Genomic DNA, 20,184 nt, shown 5'->3' with positions numbered 1-20,184 from the left:
GGGTACTGAAGTGGAGAAATCTAGAACACGGGGCTAGCCACCCTCAACTTCAGCCACAACTTTCGACCCGCCCCCACCCCTAGTGTTAGGAAATAAACACAGAGACTGAGTAGGCCGTTCTGTTCTCCAACACTGAGCTACCCTCTCAACCTAAAGAATTCTTCAAATACATTTTGCTTGACATAAGAACTTTGTATGAAAAGATAACACAAAAAGAATAAACAACTCACGAAACTATCAGAAGCTCTGATGCGAGCCAGGTGTCATGGCTCACACCTCTAATACCAATACTTTCAAGGAGGATGACTACCTCAAGTTCAAGCCAACCTGGGCTATCCACTGAATTCAAGACTAGCCCGAGGCAGAATGTGAGACCCTGCCTCAGTCCAAGCAACCAGGCACCTCAACTGTGGAGCCGAGCATCATAAACCCCAAGAACAAACTCCCCAAAAGCAACAGATTAAAAACAATGCTACAGTACAGCAAGCCACAATTTTAGCCAGACATTTATTTTAGAAGATCTTAAGGGACTCAGGTGAGAAAACAAAATACAGGCTTATGTGGTGGTAATCTAATTGTACTGAAATGTGATTTTGATTGTATGTTAATAAATAAAGTTGCCCGGGGGTCAGAGCTATTAGAGCCATAGACAGAGCGTGGCGGTGGTGGCACACGCCTTTAATCCCATAGATCTCTGTGTGTTCAGGGATACAGCCAGCATTGGAGACATACGCCTTTAAGACCTGGGGGGCTGTACCTATAGACAGTGACGAGGCAGTCACGTGTTTGGGTTTACAACCAATGAGAAGGCAGAATGACTATGAAACGACTTACACACAGGGAAATAGCTCTCTTTCGGAAAGCTAAAACCACCGCAGGAGGAAGGGTAAGATTTTAGCTCTGAGCTCTGACCTCTCGGCTTTCTCTTTTACATTGGTTCTGTGTTTCTTATTTGATAAGACGGTTGGTTACATCTACAGGCTTACATCCCAAAGAAAATGAAATAAATCCAGATGGTTACAGATGGTTAACCACTGCCAAGGCAACGGGGAAAGAGTCCTGAAAGGTCCCTCTGAGTGAAATGGATGGCGCAGGGGGCATCTAAAGCGGCCCACCCTGAACTTCCAGTCCGAGAGGTCCCCCTGTGTGCACCAGTGTGCTCTAAGATCTCTGTGGAAAAATGATATGCTGCCAAAGTCTGCTGATGGAGCTCATGGTGGGGGGAGGAGGGGTAGGTAGCAGAGAGAGTCAAAATGAGAGATCTTGACATCGAATGATGGGGTCAGTCTGACGAGACAAGCATGAAGTGTCCAAGGGCAGCCCCCGTCAGCGTCCAAACATCCCACCATGTACGTACAGAATGGAACACAAGAGAGACGAATATCTGAAGATTAAAAACCAAACAAGGGCAAGAGGCAACTGGCTGAAGAGAAAAACTAGCAGTGAGGGAGAAGAAAAAGCCAACCAGGAAGGGAGAGCCGAATTCATTTAGATGACCACATGGCCAGACAGGAGACTGCCCAAACTGAAGCACTACGTCTACAATGACCTGTCTCTTCCTGTGGTAGACGGGGCTGGTGGACCATTACAAGAAATCCCCTCTCCTTTTATTCTGTTACTTGAAAGTGTATCAGGTAATTAACATTTTACAGCCATTTTCACATGACAGTCTCCTGAGAGCAATCTATCTCTGTACCAGTTTTTAAGATTCCCAGTCGCTGTTATCTCCAAACGCCAATTCTTACAGCAAACGGCTAGACCTACTTTTCTTTTCTTTTTTCTTCTCATCTTTCTTTTCTTCTTCTTCACCTCCAGCTCCCAGTAAGGTGAAGATAATTCCAGTTTGAGAATTCACACCTACAGCTGTAACCACCATCCTTCCAGAACCTTCCATGACATGAGTGCCTAGAACAACAGAGAACGTTGTAAACATTACAACAGGTTTCCCTCCAACTACCCAATTTCAAATCTCAGTAACAGTGTTTTTAAATAAACTCAATATTTAATAAAGCAGACTAACATTGAATCTTCAACTCTTGTGATTGAAGACTGAGCCATCTGCAGTCAGTCATATACAAGCTCAAAACTTATCACCAAATGACAACAGGAAAATGATAATATATCAATTCCTTGTTTTTGTAAAATACAGATTATAGTACCCATATTTCATAAAATGTAATACAATTTATATTTCTCAAAAAAAAAAGCCTATAAGGGAAAAATCAGCACACTGCTTGGAATTGTGTGAGTATTCAATGAAGTCAGTGTTAGCTATAACATAAGCACATAAGGGCATGAGGAGTAGCATTAAAAAGTTGTATCATTCAAACCTAAATATACTTATGACCAAGAATTCCACAGCACAAACATGTCCTCATATTCAACCCCCAAACCTCTTATACAGACTTTCGGCTCAGCTTGCCAAGGTTATTGCCAAGCTCGCTAACTAGTTTCTCTGACTCTCTAGTTTATCCTGGTGTTTACTATTCCACACTGTGACTTAGCGTCCCTCTTAGGGTCCAGTCAATTCTGCCTCTACACACTGCCTACTGGATCAAGCCCAGCATCTTCAATTGAGAGCAACCAGCCTTCTCAATCTTCTGCATCGCGACCATAAAATTCCAGTCCAGACAGCTAGGAACACAGACGGGAACACTGAATTCAGACCAGGTCCTTCATAACAATCTTGCAAGTTGACAAGCATCATCATTATTATTCTTTTCTAGAAATTTGCCTAAAGTTATACAGTTATCACGAACAAGGCAAAGAGTCAATGTAGCTCTGTCAGAAGATAACGGAGACCTACAGCCACCAGTTTCCTCTTTTCTCCAGTTTCCGTACATTTACACACAGTGCTCAAGGGCTATTTGCTAAATAAGACTATAAAGCGCATGTGCTTACTCCAGTCACTGGGATTCACATTTGGCTACAAATTATCGGGTAACTTTTCCAGTGTGAACTTTTGAGGTCTTTGATTCTTTTCTTGCTTAGAGAACAAACAAACCCCACATTCTTAGTGTTTTACTGATTACTGCATTCGTTGTCAGTGAAAACAAAAGGTAAACACATGAAATTCAGAAGGATAATATTTATGAAATATGTATAAAAGACACATCCTTTGAACAATTCTGGCTTTCTTCAGATTTCAGTTTTTATGTTCTGTTTTTCCTTAGTCGAATAAGTCTGCTCAAATGTTAACAGTGAATGTGCTCAGGAAAAGTAAACAGTTTCTGTTCAGGTCCTATCCCACCACTAACCCAACACTGCTTTTAAAAATCTAAATTTAAGAAGCCAAGAACAGCAGGGAGAGATGGCATCATGAGAGTAAATTTAAAAATAAATGCATGTCATGGTTTTTAGTACATTTTTGGAACAGGGAAATAAATGCAGAGAAACTTTCCCACCCGTACTGTGATAAGGGACTGCACAAAGTTATTTCAGTCTTTTCTTGAACATGGAAAATTTATAGAGTTCTTTTGGTATCCTGGCATGTTGGGAAGGGGAGTGTGTATGTAAAGTTTACCAGTCATCTTTGTCAGAGGACCAAAGCTTAGTTAAAGGGACCAGGATGAAACAGCTAAGCACTAGGTAAGTGAACGACACATGCATGAAAAGTCCATGATGCATACATATCAAAAGGCACCACAAGGCCATCTCTGTTCACCCAATATACTAGCCGGTGAGTCTATGATGAGAAGATGAGGACTAGGAATACCTCCTGTCCCTTCTGGAAGGACTATGGGTCTTACCTGGCTAACACTGATTTTAGTTTCTTAGAAACATGGCACAGCATTATAAAGTGAGGACACATTACTTACAGACATTATCCTTCTACATCGATGAAATGCATCCTCAGTATGTATTTTAAGTACATCAACATAACCACTCACAGGCTCAGCACTCTAAGTGGCCTAGGATTCTGACAAACAGCATACAATTCTCAATGTTCTGACAAGGCATTCCTATGTTACAACCGACACCCACTCTTTTCATCAATGAATGCACAGTTACTCTTGATTACTATTTATTTATTCTGCAGAAAGCCTTTTCATCGTCATTAAAAACTTTATAAAGATAATGGTTAATTTTAGGCTCCGATTTGAAGTTGTGAGTATAACTTAACTTCCGTAGGTATTGTAAGTTTGACTTCGATTCAATAAAGCTGTGTTCAATTTATTAAAATAGAAAGCTAACCAAGGCCTGAAAAAATACAGCTGCTAAATTATTTAATAGTCATTAAATATCAAATAGGGAGGAATCTTCAATTTACGGACACTAGCATCCCATGAACATTTGATGATACTAGATGGCCCAAGTACCACTATTAAAATTTAATCTAACAATACAGTTCTGACAAATAATTTTATAAATGTTTTAAAGGATATTTTAAGATTAAAAGTAGGGAATCTCAGAAATTTAAATTTAAAAAGTGAGCAAACTTTTACAGACAACCTGGCATTCTGGTTTCTTCTCGTTTAGTATTTGAGAAGGCAGCTTATACTTTTTTCAGTGTTCCTTCAATTTCAATCCCAAATAATCTTAGTTTATGTTATTGCTCCTATGTTGTGCTGTGGGATGTTCTCTATGCTGTGAATGTGTAGCTCTGATTGGTTAATAAATAAATAAAGTGCTGATTGGCCAGTAGCCAGACAGGAAGTATAGGCGGGACAAAGACAGAGGAGAATTCTGGGAACAGGAAGGCTGAATCAGAGAGATGCTGCCAGCCACCGCCATGAGGAATAGGATGTAAAGTACCGGTAAGCCACGAGCCACATGGCAAGGTATAGATTTATAGAAATGGGGCTAATTTAAGATATAAGAGCAAGAAGCCTGAGCCATTAGGCCAAATAGTTTAAATAATATAAGTGCCCGTGTGTTTATCTGCTGAGTGGTTGCCGGGCGGGACTGGAGATAACTCCAGCTACAATATATGACCACACATGTCCTAAGCAGACATCTACATCTTCCTTTCCAATAGCACCCTTGCCTGTGCAAATCCTCCAGCTCTGTCCCTGTAACATGGACATTCAAACTCACTCCTGACGGGTCTATGTGAACGTCACTCCAGTGTGACTGCCGTCAGTTACTCATGTAACCTGACCTAAACAGTTCCCATTTCGAACAAATTACCCAACAGTTCAGGGAGGGAGGGGATTCAACTTCAGGTGATATGTAAAACAAAATGAACCAGTTCTTTGCAGTGCATTTTTTTTTTTTTTGCTTTAAATCTATAATCATTCTTTAGTATTTGGCTATAACAAGCCATAAGAACAAACAGAAATATAGAAAGAGTTTAATAGATACCATTTTTTCACATTTCTTTACCTTTTGGATTTAGCTATAACAAGCCATAAGCATAAACAGAATATAAAAAGAGTTTAATAGATACCATTTATCATTAATACTATCTTTCACATTCTTTACCTTTTGGATTCTATCCCCATTTATGAAATACAGCACTGTATTCCAAGGCCTGCAATATAGCTGTCATTTCATAAAAATCTTCATGAATTCTAAGATTAGTGCTTTCTTGGCTTTTTTTTTTTTTTAGTAAAATCTTCAAAGTTTGTAAATACCTACCCGATAGAAGCAAGGGATCCTTATCTAGAGACTTCTTAACATGATCAGATTCACCCGTCAACGAACTTTCATCAATTTTCAGGTCATTGCCTTGAATCAGTATGCCATCCGCCGGGAGGAGATCGCCTGAAAGAGAAGGGCAGTGACATGCTCAACCGTGCCGGAGTTCAGGACAGCCTCGGTGGGACCCTGCAGGTGGACGCGGCCGGCGCTCTGCCTGCCTTACCGTACTTCACTTGGGCAATGTCTCCCACCGTGATGTCGGCTACAGGTATCTGGATGACTTGACCGCCCCTGATGACCGTGAACTTCTGTTCCTGTTCGATCCGACTCTGCAAACCTCGGAACTGCTTCTCCTTACTCCAGTCATTGAAGGCTGTCACCAACACCACACACACGACCGACAAGAGGATCGCGGCTCCTTCGATCCACCCAGTTTCACCTTCCCCTTCTTCTTCCCCGACCGCAACTTCTCCACAAACTGTTTGAAAAGAAGTAAAGAAAATGACGATGATAAAAAACGGAGCGAATGTTTCCCGTTGTTTTTTTTTTTTTTTTTTACTTCATCCATTTTACACAGAGCTTTGAGCGCCACTGAACTTAATCCTTCTGCCAAGGTGAAGAGCCTCGCTCTGTCAATTTCAAAGTTGCCAGCCTTTCAGAGGGTGCCAGTAAAGAGCAGAGAAGGAAAATGTGGGGAAGGCCAAGCGTCAGCCGGCAGGGAAGTTACAGCCACACCTCTGTGATTCAGGGCTTCATTCCAGACAGACCCAATGCAGTCAGTATTTCAACTTACACAGAGTTTCAGCTTTCTCGTGCTTTTCAGCTACGTCCACACTATAGTCTAGACAGGCTGCAAACGCATGAAGTCTAAAAATGTACACACCGTAATTATACACAGCTTTGTTGCTGAACCTGCCAATGGTGATCTGAGTCTTCAGTAACTCCTAAGTTTTTGGTGGTGTGAGCACTGCTCTTGATTCTAATGGTGGCTGCTGACTGATCAGGGTAGTTAGTGGTTGCTGAAGGAAGGGATATAAAGCAGCAACTTCCATGAAGAAGACCTTTATTTTATTAAGGGCAGGGCCTCTGTGTGTAGCTCTGGCTGACCTGGAACTGACTATGCAAACCAGGCTGAGCCTGAACTCACAGAGCTCCACCTGTCTCCGTCTCCGCCTTCCTGGTGCTGGAATTAAAGGTGGTATCTAGGAATGTGTATGTATATACACATAGGCATGGAACAATTAATGAAAAAAGAGGCCGTGAGTTTGAAAGAGAACAAGGAGGGGGTGTGTGGAAGTGGAAGGGTCTAGAGGGAGGAAAAAGAAAGGATATTAATTATTTATAATCTTCCTGAATAAAATAAATAATAAAAAATGGTAAGTTAAAAAACAACAAACAAACAAAAAAAAAAAAACAAGGATGACGCTTGCTTGCCATGTAAGGTGAGTTTTATGCAAGAGTTTCCTGGAGCATTTAAAGCAGTTTGGTATCATTTTATCAACTGTAGAAGAGTCACTTTCAAAGCTGAAATCAATCTTCTAATACTTTATCACTAGATACACACAATACTCTAAATCCACAAGCTAATTCCACCTCAAGATGCCATTTTCTGGGGCTGGAGAGCACGGACTGGTTAAGTCTGTTTAAGCCATTTTCTGGTTAAGAGCACTGACTGCTCTTCCAGAGGACCCGGGTTCAAGTCCCAGCACCCACATGGCAGCTCACAACTGTCTGTATCTCCAAGATCTGACACCCTCACACAGTCTATATACATGCAGCAAAACACCAATGCAAATAAAATAAAAATAGATTATATTTAATAAAAAAAAAGATGCCATTTTCTTTGCTCACGTATGAGCAGCAACTTAGTCACATCTGCAGGCTGGTACTACAAGTTAGTTGCAGTCCACCCCGTGAGTTCCTCTACTGTGGTGAAGGACCCCTCGGAGTTATCCACGAAGGTGGAATCAATGTCTTCCAAATCTCAGTTAACGCCGATGCTTTTCCTCCAGGAACCAGGATGTTCTTCCCATCTTGGTTGGTGAACTCTTTCCTTAGGTTCTCACTTCACTTTTTCCTTTGTCAAATTACCTATGATATCCATAGCCTTAGGAAATGTATTTCTTTCCTTTATTTTTTTAATTTAATTTAATTTTATTTTATTTTACAATACCATTCAGTTCTACATATCAGCCACGGGTTCCCCTATTCTCCTCCCTCCCACCCCTTCCCCTTACCCCCAGCCCACCCCCCATTCCCACCTCCTCCAGGACAAGTCCTCCCCCGAGGACTGTGATCGACTTGGTAGACTCAGTCCAGGCAGGTCCAGTCCCTTCCTCCCAGACTGAGCCAAGTGTCCCTGCATAAGCTCCAGGTTTCAAACAGCCAACTCATGCAATGAGCACAGGACTTGGTCCCACTGCCTAGTTGCCTCCCAAACTGATCAAGCCAATCAACTGTCTCACCTATTCAGAGGGCCTGATCCAGCTGGGGGCCCCTCAGCCTTTGGTTCATAGTTCACGTGTTTCCATTCATTTGGCTATTTTTTTTCAATAATTGAGTAAAACTGAAATTTATTATAAGCCACAGTCGTCCTAGGGACCTCCATACTATATATATAGCCTCTATGGTTCTATGGGCTGTGGTCTGATTGTTCTTTATTTTATATCTAGAATCCACTTATGAGTGAGTACATACCATGACTGTCTTTCTGGGTTTGGGTTACCTCACTCAGGATGATTTTTTCTAGTTCCATCCATTTGCCTGCAAATTTCATGCTTTCATTGTTTTTCTCTGCTGAGTAGTACTCCATTGTGTATATGTACCACATTTTTTCCATCCATTCTTCCGTTGATGGGCATCTAGGTTGTTTCCAGGTTCTGGCTATTACAAATAGTGCTGCTATGAACATAGCTGAGCATGTATCTTTATGGTATGAATCAGCATTCCTTGGGTATATGACCAAGAGTGGGATGGCTGGGTCTTGAGGTAGTTCGATACCTAATTTTCTGAGAAACTGCCATACTGATTTCCACAGTGGTTGTACAAGTTTACATTCCCACCAACAGTGGAGGAGTGTTCCCTTTAGGAAATGTATTTCTTAAATAAAGATACCCAAAAGACAATCATTGCTTCCTGAGTCCGTAGGCTGTAGAGTAGATGATGTGCAAGCAGATGAAAAAACATTTCACCATACACCTTCATTGGAGCTCTTGGGTGAACAGGTGCATTGTTGTTGAGTAATAGAATTTTTATTATATGAATATGTAATCTATATGTAATTTAAGTATGTATAGTCTAAAAAATCTATATTCCATATTTACAAATAATTTTATTGCTACAAACTGTCAATGGTCATCTGAGTGACCTGTGTGCAGCTCGTTTTTTGTGTTGTGGCTGAGTGTTGCTGTGATGTTGAAGGCTCACTTCCACGCGTATATAAAACAGTTAGCACAGGAAACCTCAGTGGTGGGCTTAAAAGACGGTAAACCATGTTAGAATAGACGCACAATGAGCCAGGCTGTGCTATTCCATTTACAGAGCACAGGCAGAGCAGAAAGATTTCTGGGGACTAACTGCATCAACCTTCAACGAGAATGAGCCTGCCCTTAGAAGCCGGGCACTGAAATCTTCACTGGTTGCCAGTCTTCAGTGGTATTTTCTTTCAATACAAGGCTGTTTCATTCACACTGAAAAGAGTTTCGGGTACCACTCTCATCAATGCCGTTAGTTATGTCTTCTGGATGATGTGTTTCAGCTTCCGCATCAGCACTTGAACCTCAGGCTGTGGTTAATGGAGAAGGGCCCTTCACTGAAGCCCCACGGACCAACCTCAGCCAGCTACGACGTTTTCCTCTGCTGCTTCCTGACTTTTCTTAGCGCCCTCAAAGAATTAAGAATCAGGGCCATGCTCTGGATTACATGTTGGCTGACAGGGATGCTGTGGCTGCCTTGCGTGATCTTCTCTCCAGACCACTCAAACTTCCTCTGTATCAGCAGCAGAGCTGTTTCACTTGGTTATCATTTGTGTTCACTAGAGTAACCCTGCGCCGTTCCCCTTAAGAAATTTTCCTTTGTACTTCAAATGTGGCTGTTTAGCTGAAGAGGCCACCTGCTATTATTACAGATGGCAGACAAGATGTAAGTAACAAGTTAAAGATGATATGCGTTCCACAAATCATTCTGTTTTACTACAGAGTGCTCAGTGTGACTTCTGTAGTATGCAGAGTTAAGGAAACAACTGTTACTTGTTTGCTCCACCACATGAACCTACTGTGGGTGGCAGACGCTACTTCAGGACATAGAGTTTTCAGGTAAGACATCAATAATAAAGTATCCATAAGTTCATTAAAAAAATAAAACAGTTATATGTTACAAAATGAGGTGAGGTTGGATGAGCCAAGAAAGTTGCTCTAAGATGCCCACAACACGTCAAATGGTCACCGGCGACCACCAGCATATAGATGAAACAGAAGAGAATACCAGGGAGAGACTGAGGACAGCAATAATTGCTAAAAAGCAGAAAAGCAGTCAGAAAAGGATGGGATTTGACTCCTTAAGCCCTGAAAACCACAAAGATAATGGACCTGGTCTTTGTTCTCTGGGGCTTCTAAAACTGACTCAGCGGATCATGATGAGCCTCAGGAAAAAAAAAAAGAAGAAAAAAAAGAGGATACAGAGGCAGGGAGTCTTAATTTCGCTTTTCTTCGGATTGTTTTAGCTATACAGCCCATGTAGGCTTCAAGCTCTCCATCTTCCTGCCCAGTTTCCCTCGCGTTGGGATCACCACGCTGCCAATACCCTGTCCTGAAGCTTTGCTTTGGGTATTTACAAATTCACCGGGAGGGATACATTCTTTCGAACATTACATAAAATTATATTCTCTGAGCGGAACTGAAGCTACTGGTTGGACAGGCTGGGAAGAATGATAGTGAAAATAAAAATAAGTAAATAAGCAATTGCAGAAATGGATTAAGCCTATTCCAGAAAGGTGCAGAGACCAGAGAAAGAATCTGGAGTGTGAGGTTACTGGGCAATGATCAGTCTTGGAAAGGAACATGTGAAATGGTCACGGAAGGAAGGATAAACCTAAGATCCACTGGAGATGAAGCTAATCACCACAAAAGCTATTTTGAAAGCTAGCAGAACTCAGTCATCGGTGGGCACAAAGCACTTTTGTAAGATGAAGTAGAAGCCAATGGTCCACTTAGTGCTGTGTTGACCCTGCCCCAATTCAGTTATCAGGACTTGCATTTTAATTACTTTTAGGCTGAAGAAATGATCACGTCATTAGGTACAATAATACAATTGAATGAATTAATGATTTACGCATGTAAAGATACCCCACACATCAAAGGTAAGAGACTAACTCTGAATTATATCAAGTCTGGATTTAAGAACACATAAAGGTTGTGATAGTTAGAATGTAATGGCCCCCATAAACTCATAAGGAGTGTCACTGTGAGGAGGTGTGGCTTTGTTAGGGTAGGTATGGCCTTATTGGGGGAAGTATGTCACCACGGAGGTGGGCTTTGAGGTCTCATATATGCTCAAGCCGCACCCAGTGTCTCAGTTCCCTTCCTGTTGCCTTTGGATCAAGATGTAGGACTCTCAGCTCTTTCTCCAGCACCATGTCCCACCATGATGATAATGGACCGAAGCTATGAACCGTAAGCGAGCCACCCCAATTAAACGTTTTCCTTTGTAAGAGTTGCTGTGGTCATGGTGTCTCTTCATGGCAATAGAAACCATGAGTCAAAGGTCAAAATACCATGTTGAATATTTCCAGCAACCTGGAAATGAGCTAGAAAATCATCCCAATGAAGCACCTGCGTGAATTTTCATTTCATTTATTAAAAGCATAAAAGAACAGGAGACAGTATTATCATTTCAACAAAGCTTCTGTGTAGTTGACAGAAAGGACCGAGAACCAATCTGGACTTGGTAAGTATGTTTTCCCACTATAGAACCCTTAGTAAAATTATGGAAATAAATACGGGCCAAAATTAAGTTCATGAAGTCTTACAGCTACTATTGTACAAGAAATACAATAAAAATTTAATTTTTATTCATTTCTTATTCCAATTTCTACTTTTTAAATTACATATTATAAAGATACAGTTGCAAATACATATAATTAAATTTACCACTCAGAGGTATGGGTTAAAATTTTTCCTAAAAGGGTAACCATAAAAGATTAAAGGCAATACAATGGAAGTTACGAGGAAGGAATTGTGAAGCAATTATGTAACTATCGGTTTTGAGTGAAACACGTATTTATCACTAAATTATTGAGGACAGCAAAGAAAACAAGAAACGATGGCACACTTCATCTCATATACAGCTAGCTCCACTGCACATTACCCAAGACCATGTGATCTGTACAGAGAAGTACAGTATCCCTAAAAACTGAGACAGTTTGCGGCTGGTGACCACAGCAAACTTTTTAGAAGCTATAGGGACAGAGAAAGGAAACCCAAGGTCAAGGGTGCAAAAAGTGCACCGCTTTCATTCTTACTGTAAATACCTTACCAAATGTGTGCCCCCCCACCCCCGGAAACATATTCAAACGAGAGGTATGAGGTCCACACTCCACCTCCATCTACCTCAAGGCAACTATTTCATTTAGAAAGTCTTCATTTACGAATCTTCTGAAAATTATTTGATCAAGGATCACATTCCATGGGGCTGTGACACCCTGAATACAGACAAAGGCATGGGATCTCGGCTCTCGTTAAGCCAGGAATAAAAGGCACACTAAAGGGAGAAAAGGCCGGTGAGTGCGGCCGCATGCGTCTGTAATCCCAGCACTGGGAGGGGAAAGAGGGGAGAAGACAAGCTTGAGGTCAGTCTGAGCTACACGGCAAGACTGTGTTTACAAAGTTCCACTGTTCTTTTCATTCCTTCGTTCAAAATTATTTACGTAGAGATGGGGGGTGACAATGGCTTCCCCTAAGAATGTGACCAATACCACTTTGCAGTAGGCTTATATCCTAAGTTTCATTAATATTTAGATTTACTAAGAATAAAAAAAAAAAAAACCATGGCTACATTTAAGGCAAATGGAATATTTTTATGTGTGTATGCGTATTTGCTTATGTTCATGTTATGTGCAGGCCAGCTGTCCTCCTCAATCATTCACCTCCTAACTTTCTTAGACAATGTCTTTCACTGAACTTGGAGCTCACTGATTCTGCTTGGCTGGCTGACCCACGAGCTCCAGGAAGCAGCCTGTCTTGTCTTCTCACAGTGTGCCTTACTCTTATACGGATGCAGAGGATCCACACACAAGTCCTTATGTTTGGGCAGCAACTACTTTACCAACGGGGCCATCTCCTTCACCCTAATGTAACCACGTGATTCATATAGACCCTGAGAAATAATAATGACTACAATCAAGTTGATTCATACTTTTAAATGTTTCCACTTTAGTTTAACATACGGGAAAGGAATATCTATACCCTAACACACATAATCAAAAGCTCTTTGGAGTCCTCAAGACCAAGTATAAAGGGTCCCTGAGTCCAAAAAGTTGGAGAATCATTGACATGCAGATACTAGTGACTCAAGAATTATATAGGGGCATAGGCTGTATTTCATTTCCAAACAGTATTAGGTAAGACATGTCGTTAACACAGATTTTTTAAGAAGATTCACAAATACTGGACTTTCTTAAAGATACTTCATTTAGATGTGAAAAAGTATTGGATGGAAGCACCCAGGTAGTACATATACAACTCTTAAAAAAAAAAATAGAATAAAGTGCAACCACCAAATAACTAACTTTCTATCATGGGACAAAAACCTAGGTTTCATCAACAAATTCTACCAGATCGTAAATCTTAGCAGGCCCTAGGATAACTAAATTATCGTCTCAGAGGTATTCAATTAGCAGAATCTCTAACAAATCAGAGGAAATTTCTCTTCTCTACATCCTATAAATGAAGTAGGTTGGATGCCGGGAAGACTTGCCCTAGACTTTGCTCATAATAAACCTCACACATACAAAAAAATATTTTCCTTACAGTCTTGGGAAAAACTGTTAGTAAAATTTCTTTTGTATTAATTTATTAACTAAAATCTAGAATATCAATTTTCAATAATTTAAAATGAAAGTTGGGTAATGCAAAACTGAAAAACTCAGTTGTACATTTTAAGACTTGCAAAAAGCATGCACACACTCAAATAGATGACTACACATGGGTATATATGGACTTTTTAGAATCTGGAAGGGATTCTGAATACTACGTAGAAAGTGGTATTTTCCAGTAAATTATTATTTCCTTCTGATTACCTTGTCTTCCTCTATTTTTTCCACAAACAAAACAAACCACACACTATTTGCTTAAATAAAAATTTGTTTTGTCTTTGCCCAATTACTGACAAATATATTGCCAAAACATCTTCTTACCTGTACCAGTGATCTTGATCCAGGGACAATTTTATGTCCCTGTGAGACAGGTTACAAAACCTGGATGCATTTTTGGTGCCTTAACTGGAAGAATGGTCCAGTGAACACTGAGGACTGTTTCTGATCAAATTTTAGCAGTAACGTTGCTCAGAAGTTCTGCTCTACACTATTTAAGATAAATGGGGATAGTCTGTGACCGACTTCCTTAAAGAAATCAGTGAGAAACAAGTGTTCACACAAGTCCTAGGCACATGTTTGTGCATTTCTTTGTATTTTACCTAGCCAAACTCTAGAGCTGGCTGCTATTATTGTTGTTATTATTATTATTATTATTATTATTATTATTATTATTATTATTAAACTCTTCATAGTGTAGAAGACATAAGAATAAAGCTTTTACCAAAAAAAGTCCTTTGATATAAAATACAGGATAACTTGAATATCCAAAATCCAGGCTAGATTCTCCAGTACACAGAGTATAGTAATGATAATATTCATTATGATAAAGCCTTTTAAAAGGCAAAAAAGAAACTGAAGGAGGAATAAATGAGAAGCATAGAAAGAGCATATCAGAACCATTGGATAGATACTGAAGCTGATCTGCCTCTTTTATGCTTCACCTCCTCATGGGTCACAGTGTTCCCCACAGACTCAATCTCCAAAAAATCCAAAACACACTCAAATATCTGAAACCTTTTGAGCACAGACACAATGCCACAGTGGAAAACTCTAGCTAGGAAATTGTGCAGGTAATTCTTTAACATACTGTATAAAATACCTTCAGGTATGTATATCTGAATCATAAATACATGTGGCATTTAGACAGGCCCTTTTCTCAAGAACTTCATTTTGGATATATTTTGCAAATACTCCCCAATCCAAAGACATGAGATCCAATACCTTGGTCTCATGCATTGCAGTATAAGGGATAAACAGCACTTTGGTCTCAAGCACTGTACTAAACCTGTGCTTAAGCATTTCCATATAAAACAAAATCAAAATTAAAAAACTTTTACCCTCAATAACAGGGTGTATCATACAAGCGTAGTGCCCAGATGTATAACGATGTCAACATAGTACATATGCAGGGAAGAACAATTAAACCGTGACTCCCTATATGATGCAGGCAACACTGGAACTCATCAGTCACTGTGGAAATCATTTGAAGTGCTTAGAACAGAGCCTAGCACACAGCAGTCAATAAATGTTCTCTGGCTTTACTATTATTATTATTATTACTACCACAAATTAAGCAAATATGGTGACCTAGAATCCCACAAAACACCCCTCCCCCATTACTTACGTGCAGTATCCCCTTCTGGAGGTTGATAAAAAGAAAGGCCCAATGACACTATGGCTGCAATTTCTAGGATAATTAAAGTGACATCTTGTAATGCTTCCCATACTAATTGAAGAAAGGTTTTTGGCTTCTTAGGAGGTATAAAGTTCTTTCCGAACACTGCTTCTCTTCTTTCCAAATCTGCAGGATTTCCACTTAAACCTGACGGAAAGAAACAAATTTTGGTGAAGACTGACCGCCTCATTCAAAGCACATTCATGGGTGACCCGCTAGACTTGGCTCACAGGATCATACCAGACAGGGATGTTTCTTCTTGTCCTCTAGTCTACACACAGAGCTTAAGTCAGTGGGGAACATACGGAGCTTTACTCGAAGCACACATCTTGAGTAGCTAACTCACAAGAGTGGCCCGTGGCTGGGACAAGGTTCAGTGGCAGAGCTCATGGAGCATATGGAAGACCCTGGGTTTGACGCCCAGCACTGCAATAAAACAAAACCAACCAACCAAACAAACAAACAAAAAACTAAGAAAAGGAAAGAAAAGGGGAAACCCCTCCTTTTTAAAACAGCTTTAAAACTCCACTTTCACTTTCTTAGTTATTTATTTTGACCATTCTTCTTATAAACACTTTTTTCTAATCCTTATTTACAAAAGAACAAGGAGTTCATTTTCACACACCCTCTAAAAGCATCTCTACTAAATGTCAGTTTTAGGTAGATTAGTACGATTTTTGTTGTCAGGAAGCAGGAGGCTCACAATGGCCTCTCAAGGGGAACTGCGGCTCCCAAGTGCTGTTGGGAAAAGGCGCACTGCAGGACCGAACGTCCACTGTTCAGGTGTGGGATTTGAGAGATGGGAGGGGGAGATTGAGAGAGTTGGACAAACACCGCTTTGCCTTTCCCTGACCCTGTCAAGCATATCCTCCTCCCCAATTTAATCTCATCCATCCAAACCCAGATACATGAGGAATTCTCTAATGAAAAAGTGCACCGACATGCACGCTGCTCACCAAGGGAAACCAGACAGCCTCCACAGATCTCATTTTCCTTAGTTTATTTAAGAATGTGGAAGGTGTCAAAGGAACCAGAATAGTACCTTTTAATTTGTCAAATTTGACCTTATTTCAACCCCCCCCCCTTTTTTTTAACCTGGTAGGAGCCCATGAAAGGCAACAAAGAAAATGGGAAGAACTGCATCACTACTAGAAGGCTCTCGTCTTCAGTGTTTTGGTTCATCTTGATGATAAGGCAAGCAGAGAGCTGAAGAGATACCAGACTACATCGCTAGAAGAAGAAACGGACAAACAGATCCAAAGTTGTCACTGGCTTTGTTGAATGTACCAGAAGAAGATTCCAGAGAATGTCCTCACCGGCAACTGTTAACATGGACACACTACACAGTTCAAAAGGCCTTGATGCCAAGTCAACCAGAACCTTCCAGCACTCTAAACTTGGAGGTGGAGTCACCAGACCAAAGACAGGGTAGACTACAGTTAACGATGACGACACTGGACACTAGGAAGTCTGGGTCATTTGTTTAGTCTCCTGCCTCAGTTACCTCAACGTCCAGGAGGAAAGAAGCCGAGTCCTAGTCTACCCTGTGCTGGTCTCCGCTATCGAAGAACTGGTATTATAAATATCTATTTTTTAACTCATACTGACTGGAGATTACCACTGTTCACATAATTAACACCTGATCAGTTTAAATATTACCATTGTAATTACAAAACAATAAGTCAAATCTATCTTTATTAGTTACAGAAAATGTTTTATGTTAATAGTGAAAAGTCGAACAGTTAAAGGGGGGGGGGGAGCAAAAAGAAAAGGAGGCGGGCAGCTCTAAGACTTTCCGAGTCTTCTAAACATCAGTCGGGCTATGGGCGAACACGCCTTTAATCCCAGCACTCGGGAGGCAGAGGCAGGTGAAGCTCTGTGAGTTCAAGGCCGGCCTGGTCTACAGAGAGAGAGTTCCAAGACAGCCAGAGCTGTTACACAGAGAAACCCTGTCTCAAACCCAGCCCCCCTCACCTCCAAAAACCAAACCAAACCAAACCCATCATGTGGGTTAAACATATGCTTACAACACTCAACAATGAAGTTGCTGAGGAATTGGAAGACCTAAGAAATTTGGTGTCACTTTGCCTGGGGGTGGGTGGGGGTGGGGGTAACTTACAAGGTTGTTTTGAAGACAAGGAGAGGGCATTGAGTTTGTAAATCATAAATTACAGGGTAAAGTTTATGAAGTTAAGTAGAGGGAAGACAGGCTACCAATTTGAATACTCTAAGTTTCAAGCCCATTTGGAACATCATCTTTAATTATAGATTTAATAATCTTAATATCATGAAGTGAAGAGTTTTGCGAGTTGCCCCAAGATGGCTGTTTACTGATCATCACTACACTGCTCTGCATGCTGGGAGCCAGCTCTACACTCAGCAAGTGTAAATTACAAGGGAGAGAGACAAAAACGGGTAAAATTAAGAAATGTAAGGACACCTGTAACTCAGGTGAGAAGACGGTTTTTTAAAAGGCCACCAGAATTCTCTCAGAGGACATTGGCCTTTCTAACCAACTACCCTCTAAAGGAGTCTGACTGACGAGGCGCCAACCACGAGAGGACCAGAACAAAGTATTTCTAGGAGCACAGACACAAAGGCCAGGCAGAGATCAAAGCAAGGTTCCAAGAAGGAGCCAGAGAGCAAACCACTGTGGCTAAGGTCCAGTGATCAAGGAGGAAAGAAAGAATGGGTGAAAACGAGGAGCGCCGGAGCCAAGATCACAGGGGAGAGGAAGGAAGACTATTAGTCACTTGAACTGCGATGGAAACTACCGGAAGGTTTTCCAGCAGGGGAGTGACCACTAACTAACGTGTGATTTAGAGAGGTCATTGACACTGCCCTGTCGGAGTGCTCCAGGGAAAAGCCCGGGCAAGAGGCTGTGTACAAAGAGCGAAAGTGCTTGATTCTGGGTTTTAGCTGCCAGGGCAGAGAGGAGTAACTGGATCGGCCAGGTACCCTGGAAGGAGATCAGACAAGATGAGGAATGATTGGATGTGGGATCAAAGGGAGAGAGAAGAATGAATGAAGAATGGTATCTAGACCTAACTTTTAACTTTTTTTTTTTTTTTTTTGGTACAAGGACTTGAGTGGGGGTGGGTTAATGGACTGTCTGAAGCAGGTGGGTTTAACTGAAAATCACAGCTAATGTGTGTGTGTCATGTGAGTGGGTGGATGGTGGTTATTTACCAAGACAGGGCAGGCTTGGGGGACTACAGGGCTGGAGGAAGGGAAGGAGGACTTAATAGTTCTATTTTGTAGACTTGGGCAAGCAAGTGGCTGTATCTAGTAAACAGGTTGCAGGTCACATTCAGAATGTCTGTGCAACGTGCGAACCAGACAGAGGGTTAGCCACACACAAGGCTTCTGGAGACACTGGCCCCGTGAGAGCTTTCTGAAGGCCAGAAGAAGCAGGAAGGAGAGAAAGGAAGTTTATAAGGGGAGCTGGGGGAAGAATGCACCAAGACACAACCTAGGACAGAATGAAGCATTTCTGAGCAGGACTACGGAAGTCTCCAGAAGAAAAGGGTTTAAAAGATGATGCTGAGATGCCGTGAGAAGGCTTAGTAAGGTAAAGGCAGAAAACTGCCTATTTTCTTTCACTGACAAAAGATGATGATGGTCTTGATAAGAGCCTTCCAGGAGCGAAGGGTAAAAAAGAGGTCTGATGAGAATGAATTGAATAGACAATGGTATAAGCAAGTGGAAATGGTAAATATCCAGCATCCCCCCTCCCCCACACACACCAAGAAGTGAGACACTCTGGGGGAGAAATACATCCGTAAAGGTGACTTACAGTGGGTATTATGTGTAGTTTGTGTTTCCAAAGATGGGCGGCAGATATTAGGTATCTACCAAAGGAAATGCAACAAACAGAGCAGATGACAGAAGTGATAACAGGAAATCATGGATATTCTTAGAGTAAGAACTGTGAAGAAGCAAGAAGGGATGGAACCTGCCAGTCTGATGACGGATCAGGAAGACGCTGCCATGGTCCGAAGAGTGGAGCTGGTGATGAAACTCCTTGGTCCCAGTTTTTAGATGATAGAAGCAACAAATTATTAGCAATAACTTATCAGTAAATACAATGAAAAGCCTGCTGAGTCCTGGGAGCTTGGCTGATTACAGTGCCGTGGCAACCATGTCAAGGTCAAGCACAGGACTGATCTTCTAACTGCACAGTTAGCTTCACAAAGAAAAAAAAAACACAACCACAACCCATAGAGGGCAGCTTCAAGATGATATACTTCCCATGTCTGTATCCACCAAGGTGGGGAGTAAAAATAGCCTAAAATTGATCTCATGAACAAATAATATCGATCAACAGTACTATCTTACACTTGAATGGAGAGAGAATAAAATCCAATCATATCAAGTCACTTATATCAAGAAAATACAGCATCTCAGTCGCTGATTCTAACTTATGAAAGGAGGAATGGGTTTACTGTCGTGTTTGAAGCAGGTGGGTTTAGCTGAAAATCAAGGAGAATACATTCCACACACAACTAGAAACTACGACTATGGATGTATCTATTGCACATCTACACGCATATGATGGTGGGATGGCTGTAGCAGTTAGGGTAACTATCCTACATGGGAGAGAAGGACGCGGACTAGAAAAGTATGTGGAAATGTGGTCATGTACATCCTTCTTCATTGTTTCAGTTTTCAAAGAGGAGGTGATACCTCACCTACCCTCAAACTATGGATCCACCTATCCAAAGTCAGACACACATTCATTCCCATGTGCTAGGCACTGTGGAAAGGTACTGAACGCACAAGAGATGGGTCAGGCAGGATGCCGTTCCCTGGTTCTTGACCTTAAGGAACTCACAGT

The 20,184-nt window shown here is 41.3% G+C and overlaps 1 protein-coding gene across 6 annotated transcripts in view; it reads right to left on the bottom strand.

Annotated features, from left to right (window-relative positions):
• Atp2b1 (ATPase plasma membrane Ca2+ transporting 1) overlaps positions 1-20,184 on the bottom strand; it is a 112,614-nt gene that overhangs the window by 31,863 nt on the left and 60,567 nt on the right. For all 6 annotated transcript variants that reach the window (XM_076554676.1, XM_076554677.1, XM_076554673.1 and 3 more), the window contains exons 3-6: positions 15,297-15,494; positions 5,807-6,061; positions 5,581-5,706; positions 1,765-1,905 (exon numbers count right to left, since the gene is read on the bottom strand). In XM_076554676.1, coding sequence (XP_076410791.1) covers positions 1,765-1,905; positions 5,581-5,706; positions 5,807-6,061; positions 15,297-15,494 — 720 coding nt within the window. The remainder of the gene's footprint in view (positions 1-1,764; positions 1,906-5,580; positions 5,707-5,806; positions 6,062-15,296; positions 15,495-20,184) is intronic.

This window comes from Peromyscus maniculatus, chromosome 18 (assembly GCF_049852395.1).
Source record: "Peromyscus maniculatus bairdii isolate BWxNUB_F1_BW_parent chromosome 18, HU_Pman_BW_mat_3.1, whole genome shotgun sequence".
Taxonomy (NCBI): domain Eukaryota; kingdom Metazoa; phylum Chordata; class Mammalia; order Rodentia; family Cricetidae; genus Peromyscus; species Peromyscus maniculatus.
This window is presented reverse-complemented; position numbering and strand designations above follow the sequence as displayed.